The sequence below is a fragment of the Metarhizium acridum genome (assembly GCF_019434415.1).
Source record: "Metarhizium acridum strain ARSEF 324 chromosome Unknown scaffold_579, whole genome shotgun sequence".
NCBI classification, from domain to species: Eukaryota; Fungi; Ascomycota; class Sordariomycetes; order Hypocreales; family Clavicipitaceae; genus Metarhizium; species Metarhizium acridum.
Genome location: NW_027094047.1, coordinates 21,051 through 32,991, shown reverse-complemented (window position 1 = coordinate 32,991; position 11,941 = coordinate 21,051). Strand labels below are relative to the sequence as shown.

Genomic DNA, 11,941 nt, shown 5'->3' with positions numbered 1-11,941 from the left:
TCGTGTGCGTAGACGGGATAAAATGCCCAAGTAAAGAATCGACCTCTGTTTGATGTTCGGGTGCGTAGTCGAGGAGCAGTGATGAGAATGGTGAGATGGTGCAGGTTCATGAATCATGACCACGGCCTGGTGTGTTGCTGCTGTTCCTACAGAAACCGGTGGCTGGGGGTCGGCGTTGGGGTCTCAGGGCCCCCTCGCGCCGCGCGTCGAGCCTGGAAGAGGTTGGGGCTTGCACCTTTTTTTTTTCTGATTATACGGAACAAGTTGAACCACCACTTCGTATTCCATTCATCATAGCAATTAGGTACCCAGATTCTACTCTTTCCATTTTCCTTTTCTTACAAACAATAGGCGCGTCTGCTTGCTGCCGTCGGCGTCTGGGGAACAACAATGAAAACCGATGACGCAAAAGTAAACAGGACCCGGGCTGACCAGGCAACCGCCGAACGGCAACGGCCCACCGCCCACTTACGACCGGAGCAATAACTACCATGTACGGAGTATGGCATTGTTCATGCCACCACCACCTCACATGTCTGTGTCACAGTATCATGGCTCATCTCCATCATGCTCCGTCACACTTTCGCGGGTTCCCCAAACACAGGCCCATATCTTGTGCCCCGTATTCACTTCCGCATAATTTGCACTTGGCCTTGGAATTAGCACAGCCTGACGGTCAAGCAACTTATATTTATCGCACAAGGTACTTTGCTACCAAGCCAGCCGTCGTCCATTCTCGCAACCACCACTCCACAAACCAGTTCTCGCACAAATGGTATGCCATCTACCCAACAGCTCATCATCCTTGATTTGATCTCTTTGACCAGCACATTACAGCCTTCTGCCTGTGGCTTCGCTTGCATTGGGCTTGACCATGTCGCCAGAAAGGCCCATGTCTCCCAAGGCTAGCGTTTCGCAGAGCACTTCGCCAATTTCCTTAGCCGTCAACTAATATCAATCTGAACCTCCATCCCTTCTGACAAAAAAATCTATCCAAAAGCCACAACGTGGCGACTAATCCACAGATCCACAGTGGTAGGGAAGGGATGAAAATACAAAAACATGAAATATCGTAGATGGCTTCCCAGTTGTAACAAAAACAATAACGCGCAACGGGCCCTAGAGAGTGAGAGGGTGCGAACCCCCATTGCCCATACAGTCTATATCGCTATGGTGGTATTGAGTGGCTAGGGAAATACATAACAGTGCTTTCTCGAGCTTGTGTCATATTTTGCATCGCACTGCAGCATTCCCGCTGCTGCAAGTTAGACAAGCAATAGTACAACCCCGAGAAAGAAATGATTATGCAACTCATAGAAAGACAGATAATGCAACAAGTAGCCAGAAAAGATAAGAAACCAGGCATGACTAGGCAAGCGTCAATTTTGACCACCATGTTGTCGCTTCCATCAGCATGACAACTTCGTGGAAGACCATTGGTGCCCAAAGTCTAGCCTCTAGCTTTCATACAATCTGATGTTCGACCTTTGAAAACCTCGTCTCGCCCGGCTCCAGCAATGACTGCAAGTATGATGGAAACCGGGCGTGGTTGTTGGTACAAGTTGCCATGCATTTGTAATATCTGCTTTAACGACGAAAGTGCAGAAGAAGGAAAAAAGGAAAGAGTTAAAGAGTCAAAATGAGCAAATCCTCATTCATCGCCAAGATTTTGGGTATCAAGCTTTCGTTGCTCCATGAGCGGTGCCACGAGAATGGCAGCCAAATGTCATAAGCACAGGGATATAGCGCATGCGACCAGGTTTCTATGTTAAAAACCAATTGCTCGAAGACCAGCTATCGAAATCACGAGTGATGAGTGCCCAGGTGTGTTGCAGCATGGGAAACCAAGAGCATCTTGAAGAAAATCGCAAGTAACGCTCGCTTTGACTCGGAGTAAAAAAAAAAAAAAAAAAACCCAAAGTGGGCAGGGAACAGGTCCTAAATCTACCCAACACTTAATAACCAGAATCAGTCGAAACGGACAAGAGTGGAGCTGAAAACAAATCGTCTCTGCAATGTTTAGGTCGTCAACGTCATCATTGAAATCGTAAATCATCGTAGTCGAGCTGTTCATTATCAAATGTATCCTCCAGGAAAGTCGTAGTCAACATGGCTTGGTGCATAGCCTCTGCTTTGAGAATCGGACTGGCTTGGAGCCCGTGGCCGATAAGGTAGACTTCTGTGCTCCAAGCGACTGCGAGAATCCTCAAGCTGAGGATACATCAAGCTGGCCTTGTCGCTGGCTGGCCGTGAGCCACTTGGGCGGGTCGAGAATGTAATCTCACCGCCGTCCTCGCACTCTATCTCGGCGCCTGGCACACGAACACGCGCCCCCCCAGAGACCTTTATGGTGAAGTCGTCACTGTTGAAGGAAGTCCGTGTGATTCCCGTTGCATTGCTACGCTTATACTCGCTGTCGTCACGGCTACCGCTACTGCGAGTGGAGCGGCTGCTAGCGGCTGCACCTCGCTTCCCGGCTTTCCGCAACATTTCAGCAGTTAGCGGCATCTGCGGAGCACCACCGATGGCTTCCTGATACTTCAAGGCATCAGTATATTTCTTGTCATCAAGACTTACTCCACCAGAAGGCAGGGCGGAGCCATACATGGACGATCGCCGATCTCGACTCGTAGCCGGCACGAGGTCATAGTCATGGTTATCGTAGGCAACAGAGGCGCGCCGCGGACGGCGTGCTACTGCCTGCCGTTGATCAAACGAGGCATTAGGTGAGATATCATGGAATAGGCCATCATCGCCCAGAAAGTCGTCATCATCTGAGCCCGCTTGATCGGCGAATCCTACGGATCTTCGGTGAGCTGGTGGAGGTCTGGACTGGCTTTGGCGTGAGGGAGGACGCTGTGACAGAGGCGGTGGACGGTATGGTGTCGACGGTGGCAATGCAGACTGCGGGCGAATAGGGATATGCTCGGGCGGCGGCATCCTCCTACGGTCGTCTTCTGCTCGTCTCGACCTCGACGGCCGGCGGGTTGGCCGAGACACGGGAGGTGGCTCGTCTGTAAAATCCTCCGGATCATAGTAGTCAAGGCTTGGCGGCGGACGAGGAGGCGGCGGCGGGCCTGGCCTGTGATACCCCATGGCAGAAGAAGGGCGAGTATCGAACCGATACCGAAGGTGACTGTGAGGATTTGCAGCCACACCTCCTCCATCAAAATATCCAGCAGGAGGTCCAACCGGGGATGGCGGAGGCGGCCCGGCGAAGCCACCTGGCGAAGCTCCAGGTCCCTGCCAAGTGGGCGGGGGAGGGAATGATCCTACGGGAAACTGTGCTGAGGGTGGAGGGGGGTACCATGCCATATTCATGGGAGCTGGTCGTATAGGCTGACCAGCATAATAGCTCGCAGGCCGTGTCTGTGCTCTTGGGCGATTGCCCGTGATAGCAGGTTGCTGTATGCCATAGTTTGCAGGATTATCAACATGACCTCTCTTATACATCTGCTGAATCACTGGTTGTGTGGCAGACGACTTGAGCGAGGTTGGACGTTGTTTCCTGAGGGGCCGAGCGTCTTGCTCCTTCGCCTTCGCCTTGGCTGCCTTTGCTTGGGCGGCGGCGGCTCGTCTGTTCTCCTCTTCTTCCTCCTCTTCCTCCTCGTCCCTCAGCCGGTGCTCTCTTCTCCTGCGGTCTCGATCACGAATCCTCGGTTCCATATCACCGTACTCTCTGTCGGCGGTCCGTCTGGTCAGAGGCTTCCCCCTTTTGTCTGATGAGGGGCCAGATTCGTCGAAGCTGACGCTAGTAGATGATGATCTCGAATTGACTAGTCGTTTATCGGAGCGCGATTTGCCTGAATTGGGCTGTATCTTGATCGGGCTCATATACGCCTCTGACACGGCATATTTGCGAGTGCCTTCGATGCCATTGATGGAGCTTCCAGAGTCCTCTTCCGCGTCCTCGACGTGCGCTATACGGGAGCGACTCCTTGAGCTTGAAGACATGATGGGCTCAGAGGGAGTATGGGTGCGTCTAATTATTCCCCGGACGAGGCGTGTCGACGTCAAGACAGCCTGTCGACATGTACGGGAAGGATGCCGCGCAGGGGCGGGAGAGGGGGAAGTTGGACTGTACTCTGCTCAGAATATTGTGGTCGGCTTTTTTGGCGGTGGGTGTCGGAACGGTGGGACTGGGCAGTTTTTTCCTCATGGGCTCTAGGCTCTTTTTATGGTCCGGCTGCCCTCTTGAGTCGGGAGCGAGGGAGGTCCCGTGTGTGGGGGAGGGGATGAATGAGCAAGCAGAAAACTGATTGTGCCTTTATCTGTGTCGACGTTGGATACGACCCGCAAGGTACCAAAAAGCGACAGCGAACAAGGGCAAACCAGAAAAAAAAAAAAAAAAAAAAAAAAAAAAAAAAAAAAAAAAAATTGGCGCAATAGCGCCCAATGTCGAGTCGAGACCCCAGTCGTGAGCGATCAGCAGCGAGTACCACTGGCACCCATAGACTTGCAGGCTGGTCGAGCAAAGAAAACGTCGATGAAATTTTGTCGATGAGAAATGGAGAATGTGAGCATGTAAAGGACGGGGATGACAGGAGACGGCGCGGAGTGATGACTGTCAATTCTATGTCAGCAAGTCGGGGGGATATGGCCAGGCATGCAATGACACAGAGTGAACAAGGACGGACGTTGGTGGCAGCTATGAGGTTTTATTAGGCCTCTAGTTTAGTTCCTATCCTTGGGCAGTCCAATCGAGTGCCTGCCTGTCCCAACACAACACCACGTATTCCAAAGGCCAATATGGAACGCTCGTTCGTCAAAAGGGTGAATTGCCAGGGCACTGACTGGGTCAGAAAGGTGCTGCAACGGCTGGTGCGCATTTGAGTCGTGACGGACTGTCCCAAGGTTGGAGGGTGAAAGCTGAACTGGCAAATCTGGCCGAGAGAGAGGGCGTGGGCTTAGGGACACTCGGGAACTCCACCTTTTTGCTGGTGCCACTGAATCAGAGAACGGGTAGAGGGAGTGTATTCGATGTTGCCAGCTCAGTGTCATGGCGCGCATAAACATCTCTGTCTTGCAATCTGGCAGTGGCGCTGCTAGTCATACGTCTAGGCTGGCATCCTTTTTGTTTTATGTAGCCCAGGCATGAGACACGGTTCTCGGCGAAGACGGCTGTCCGTCTTGCGGTTCCGTTAGAATCATATACTCATGTCCTCTATCTTATTCACATGTTAGCCATCGCCACGGTGAACAAGGGTAACTTTGCTATTTGTGTAAGGTGTCCCAAGAACGACAAAGATGGGGGGGAGCACACCAGTTGAGGATGGCGAGGGCGTCAGGGGTGTGGTCCAAGTAAACTGCCAACGCAGACGAGAGGCTTGCAAGTCGACCAACTACAATCAAGGATATTGTCCGGCGACGAGGATGACGCTTTTTCTCGTGGAGATTAGGCATTGCATGCCTTGCTTGTGGTCATGGCATTGTAGCCGTAAATGTATGCAAGTTCTTCAACCGCGCACATGTCCTCTCGTAGCTGGAGACCCAGGTGAAGTCCATGTCACTGCATTGGTCCTTCCACATCTGATGGATCTGGTAAAATGGCAGGCGCGGCCTACCGAGGTGTCGGGCCCACGGTCCAAAACTCCAAGCCATGATGCCAAATTTCAATTGCCGCCCATCTAAGTTGTCGCCATCGCAGATGAAATGGGCCCCCGAGAGATGGACCCCCAACAAGACGTGCGGTTTCATCCCGCCGAGACTACCTCGTTAGCATCAGCTTGCTCCGTACCGGGACTAGTCTCTCCAGAGGACAAGCTGATGACAGCGTTGCGAGTTGCATTAGCAGAGCCTCCAATCTAGGTCAGTTAGGACACCCGCTCCATGTCTTTTCATGCTATTGAGACTAATCCGCCTATTTCCAGACAGACAGTCTGTCATCTGATTCGTTCAAACTCCCAAGCAGGAAGGCCTAACTGTGGATCTGGCGACGCAACGCTTCCTTCGATGCCGCTCCTCTCTACTTCTTAGGTCCGCTTTTCAACAAAATTTGCTGCAAAATTTTTGAGCCTTTGCTCTCTGCGATCAGTGTACTCAACAAATACGTCGGCTACCATGCGTAGTTTTTCCCTCGGACAGGCTGTCTAATGAAGTCCCGAACTACCAGGCATCAAACGTGCAGGTCATGGCAGCCAGATGAGTACAGATGCTGCAAGGCTCATGCTAGTCGTGGACCGGGGGTCGCATTACGCAAGAGTCAGCGGGGATATCTCCCTTATTGGCACAGAAGCCACATATTTTCCCGGGGTTTGCTTTGTTCCTTCATCATCGGTCTGACATTCCAAGTTTTTGCACCTATCCGCATCCCTCTCACGTTGTATGTTTTTCTGACTGCCGAGCGGTCTTGTTAGATACACACAACACACCAGTCCAGACAAACTACATTCCTATGCACTAGGTCGGTAGCTAAAACCAGTGTTGCTATAAAGACCTTTTCCCTACCCATTGCCCAAGATTGAGCTTTCACTTTGCCTTGCCTGTGCTTCCTTTTGGGTGTAGCTGGCTCTCTTTCTGCCTAACTGAATCCCCACTGCTGCCCGGGTGGCGGATTGGGTATCACTTTAATTGCAGCTTCTTGGAGCAATTTTGCTTCGCCGTTCCACGGCACAAATCTTGAGAGCTCAAGCTATGAACTCTTTGACAATTTACACATACATTCTATACCTGCAAGCAGCCGCGTCAAAGGGCGGAGGCCGTCACTTCCTGGACTTTAATTGGAAACTGTCTCGCAGACAAACAAACAAAAAAGCCAATAATACCTTAGCCATCACCATGATCGGTCGACGCCCAATCGTTGACTACTTGGTCATGCAAGCCCCCTCCACGCTGCACTAACATCATAGGGCCGTGGCCAAAACCCCGTACCTTTCCGAGTCAGAGTTGTCTGACTAACTATTGTCCAAGATAGGACTGGGCCTCCTATGACTGACAATCCATCGTTTTGATGGCCAGTTAGAGCCAACGTTCTTGCTTGGGTGCTGCAATCAAAACTACCGTTCCATTCGTCCATTCGTCCATTCGTCCATTCGTATTGTACACACGGTACTGTATACTACCACACTATGGAGCAGTTCGTAATTATTCCACCACCCCCGCCCACAAACCTCCGACGCCGTCAAGTAAGTTTACTATGGCTCAACTCTGAAGAGACAATCCTGCAGACACCCCAGCTGATCTACAGTGGTGCTCTGCCCTCTGGGACGAAATAACCGGGGCCGCATTGAACCCGCTGTGAATATCCGTAGTTTTTCTTGTCAATTCAGCCATTGCCCAATCTGCTTGGCTAATTGGAAGGATTACAAGATGCTCACTGCTGTGGAAGTATTCGGCAGGGTCACTCCAGAGGTATCGTAGGTACTGTATACTCAATCTTTAGCAAGTAAAAGCGACAAAACTTTTGGGCTTTCACCGAGCATAAGACAGTACAGAATATTATCAAAGTATTCATGACATTAGGCACTGCTGCCAGCCGAAGAAGCGGTCCATCAAACTCACTCCGCCTCTGGCAATGTTACCTAGGAGATTGTCTAACACAATTGAAATATAGTCAACCGACGGTTCTACGGGTGTTGCCTGCCGATATACTCCTCGTTGTGTCTTGCATAGGCATTGGCACTGCATGCAATCAGATCATGTCCAAGGTTTCAACTTGACACAACAACCCGTATTGTTGTAATGAAGTGCTACTGATAGCCCTAGAAGGTATTTATTCCCGCAGAATCAATCAATTTGACCCAAGTAGCTCCAGTAATGGCCATTCATTTTGGCGAAGAGCTTGATTGAAACTTAACGACTCCGTATAGCTCAACGGTAAGTGTTTGCCATGCCTTGCCTCCGCTACAGAGAGGAATTTACGAGCCATCGCCACCAGCCTCATTCCGGCAGTCATTATCATGAACTAACCGCAGGGCTGCCAGTGCAGTGTTGCACAGGAGGGCGGGTTGCCAACAACATGCTGTACCGTCCGTCGTCCTAGGTCGTCCTAGCCATGCAGGATTGTCAAATTCGGTCAATTCAGGGTCCTTAATTGGATGAATGACATCCATTCGTTTTCCTTCCCGTCTAATGACTTTTGTAGATGGACAACGCTGCGTCAACCTTTGGTGTTGCCCAGCACGAGGACGGACATGGCAGCTCCTAATCGTCCGTCTCACAGCATTACCAATTACCAACCCGATATCCAGCGCCATGTGGGCAAGGGGACGGGTTGAACTAGTAGTTATTGCGCAAGAGGGGTAAAGCCGTGGTTGAGAATGTAGATGAGTTCCTGCACCAAGAAATTAGGACATAGCGAGCGTCTATGTCCTTGTTATATTAGGACCCTTCCCCGTGCCTCGATACTTATCTGTACATATATCTTTCAGGCGGAACGTCTACCACCGGCCCCTTCGCTTCATCACTTTGGTAAAGCATATTGCTGCCTTAATGGCAATCAAATTATTATCTATACGGTACTTCAGGGCCCGATCAAGACGCGGCAAGCCGATGGCCACACAGGCATGAGTTGCAACACAGTAAGCTACGGATCGGTGCCCAAACGCGGTTGCTCAGCAGCATGTCATGTCCTGCTGTATAGACCACAAAGAAGAAAGACTGAAAATGAGTCTATTAACTCAAGTCTCGGCAAGTGGCTATCTCACAATGGTCTAGTTTTGCGTTGATATGTGCCGGCACCTCGCCACTCAAACTCGAGAATGAGATATCCTACTCGCCACGCTTTAAACATCCGAGGGCTGTCATCCGGTGCACGTACACCGCTTCTTTGACAATTTGCTTCTGTTGTCGACGCGCGTCTGCATCTCGAACGAACATGCATAGGCACAATGCAGTGGGGTTGAGTGGATGATGGTGTGCAGGATCGCGGTCAACACGACGGTGCTAATGCAAACACAGTAGGCTACCACCAACACAGTAGGCTACCACCACGAGAAGCAAAGGCGTTTATTGGTCGAGGCTGACACGATGTTTATGCGTATCCAAGGCATCTAGGACTTTTGGTCACCATGGTCTCTGCGAGCGGACGACGTTGATGTGTCGTCGATGCGCAAGTTTGCAATGCTCTCAAATGCCATCTTGGCCTGTGCCGTTTATGTCCAAAAGAATAGAACACTGACTCGTGTCTCGATAGGCCTGTTCAATGTAGCCGCCCAAGCCGAAGAGATGAATACATATCGCGCAGGGCGTCAATTCAAACGGCCGCCTTGACGAATGGATGAACTGATGGCGGGGAAGGCAGGGGTAACAAAGCGGCTGCTCGCTGGAGCCAAATGGTCTTCACATGGACAGATCTAAACTCGAATTTGCAAGTCGCTCACAATAGGCCGATGATCCGAGAATCGAATCTGGTCGTCAAAACTGTTTGCAAGCACACCAAACGTCTCCACTTGGGCAGTGCGAGGCTCCTGGATAAACAAGAAGTCAATCCGCTGTGGATGTTCGTTTGGTTCTCCAAAGCTCGTATACGTGAGGTGATTTCCGTAATGCCCGCGCTCGGGGACAAGACCAGAGATGTCTGACATGCCGGACCCGGGTGCTGTCATCATCTGGTATGCTTCATCGTCGGGCTCGCTGTTGAAATCGCCACCGATGAGGACGACGGATGGCGGCACGCCTTTGCCGTGACTCCATTCGTTGGCAAACTTGATGAGAAGCTTGGCGCTATTCTTGCGAGCCTCGACGCCAATATGGTCAAAGTGGGTGCTCATGACGACAACCTTTGTACCGTTTGCTCTGTGGGAGAAGAGTCCAATCGTGACGATTCTGTTGAGGGCCGCGTCCCAGCCCCGGGAAGGCTTCTCGGGAGTCTTGCTGAGCCACCGCGTCTCGCTGAGTTCGCAGGCCCAAGCATCGGACCGGTAGAAGATGGGTGAGAACTCCCCATCCGTCTCCCCCTCTTCCCGCCCACGACCAATATGCGCCCAAGGCTCACCGAGTTCAGCCTGGATGTCGTTGAGCTGCGAATACAAGCTCTCCTGGAGACAGACGAACGGGCTCTCGTGGCCTGCAGTGATGAAGCGCATCTGGGAGCACACCTTGGGACAGCGCACGTCCCACGGCTGCTCAGCCAACGCGCGTTCGTCTTCGTTGGCGGCGTACCGAATATTGAAGCTGATGAGCCGCACGGGCATGGTCGCATGCTTGGTCCGGATTTGCATCTTGAGCGACGACCCGGGAGACACGGCCTGTTGGTTTTGCGGCCGCACGTGTTGCTGTTGCTGTTGTTGTTGTAGTTGGTGGTGCGGGTGGTGGTTGTGAGATTCAGCCATGTCGTCCTTGGCCTCGTGCTGCGACGTAGAATGTGGGCGACGATGGAATAATGCTTGGTTGCCGGAGAAAAAGTGGCTACTGCACCAGGAAAAGAGAAGGCAAAGGAGAAGACACGACACGATGCTGAGTTGGAACTGGCTAGATGAGCGAGCTTCGCGCCGTCGTGCGGCCAAGCCAGTTCTCCGCATGGACTGGAGCGAGGAGCCGCAGCACCCGTCTTGGGAGGGGTGCGGTTGCGGTACCGGGTACTTCGTAAGGCGGTTTGACTCGGGTTCCTTTTTGGGCTGCAATGGCCTCCCGCCCTGCCGTCATCACATGGGAAACTTGCGAATGATGGTTCCGGCCATGGGCAAGTCGGCCAAGGTGAAGAACGCGCCGGGCTCCGTATTTAAAGGACCGGGTCAGGTCTGGTGGGTTATCCGTTTCATCCCGAGAAGACACTCCACAAAGGTTCTCTCGTGTAACGCATTTGCCTTTTGGCCATGTGTTTGGGCGTGAGCTCCCGACACAAATCGTTGGTGCCCGCCGCCCTCGACATGCGGATGGGACTCGGCCGGGGATCGCTGGTCGGTCAACTTGGGCAGCAGTACTTGGCGATGAAGGGCGGCGCCATCCGCAGCGACTGGCCATTCCATCGGCCGACGGACTAATGATGGGAGGTCTCAATCAGCCATGACATGGGGGATCCGACATGGAAACTGTCCAGTGGGCACCATGGAGTAGTCGCATCAAAGGAAACATGCAGCGTGAGCGGCTACACAGGGCCACGGTGAGCGAACCTACGCCCGTAAACTTGGACAAGTAAACGATGACAAAGATGGGGAACAACTGTCAATTGACATGGGCGTCGTGTTTTTTTTTTTTTTTTAAAAAAAATGCCAATATCCCATGTCCATGTCAATCCTCTCGGGATGTGCTCAATACCAATGCCCCTCAGTATCATTAGCCCGAAAGAAGAAGCAAACATGGCAATCGTCCCGCCGACAACCTTTTCTTCCGTCACGCAGCAAGGGCCCTGAGAGCACCGGTTTGGCAACAGGTGTCGCACACGTGGTAAGTCAAGCATTATCGTTCCCTACTGGCGGGCATGCTGATGAGAAAAGTGCACCCCTTTCCCTTTCTCTTTCCCTCCCTTTCCTTGTTTAATTAAAGGAAAGGTTTCTTGCGCAGATGGGAAAATGAAAATAAAAATAAAAAACAAAGCGCCGCCATTTACCCCGTCCAGGAATGCGTGACAAGCTCGCAGCCTCCCGAGGACACGCAACGCACCAGACGACACCACACCAGTCGACCTGCGAGAAACACGCTGCGACTGGCTTCTCTGGGCAGACTGGCCTCACGCGTGCCCCGAGACAGGTTCATGCACCGGCCCTTTTTGCTCATGGCCAGTGCTGTCCCCCATTGTTGCGGTGACGAGTGACGAGTGCCAAGGCGTCGGGGTTGTAGTTAGTATTTGCCGTCGGGAGGGTGGTGTGGGGGAACGTGTGCTGCGATGGTTCTCTGATTTTTTCAAGGCAAGGCTGACTGCTTCTTTTCGCGCCGAGACTGTGAGTCAAGCTGAATACACGGTTGCCTTGCCTTGGCCCCGTTGATAGCGGCCTCCAGACCTGATCCTAGAGCAGCCTCTCGAAGCATGACATGAGACTACTGGACATGTACCAAGTCGAGC

The 11,941-nt window shown here is 52.2% G+C and overlaps 2 protein-coding genes across 2 annotated transcripts; both read right to left on the bottom strand.

Annotated features, from left to right (window-relative positions):
* Nucleotides 1-256: 256 nt before the first annotated feature.
* Nucleotides 257-4,335, bottom strand: J3458_021335 (uncharacterized protein). The gene has a single exon (XM_007813772.2). It carries the CDS (start codon nucleotides 3,952-3,954, stop codon nucleotides 2,077-2,079), a length of 1,878 nt encoding a protein of 625 aa, XP_007811963.1. The 5' UTR covers nucleotides 3,955-4,335; the 3' UTR covers nucleotides 257-2,076.
* A 3,222-nt stretch (nucleotides 4,336-7,557) lies between these two features.
* J3458_021334 (uncharacterized protein) lies at nucleotides 7,558-11,375 on the bottom strand. Its single transcript, XM_066122551.1, has one exon. It carries the CDS (start codon nucleotides 10,458-10,460, stop codon nucleotides 9,294-9,296), a length of 1,167 nt encoding a protein of 388 aa, XP_065972307.1. The 5' UTR covers nucleotides 10,461-11,375; the 3' UTR covers nucleotides 7,558-9,293.
* Nucleotides 11,376-11,941: the final 566 nt, after the last annotated feature.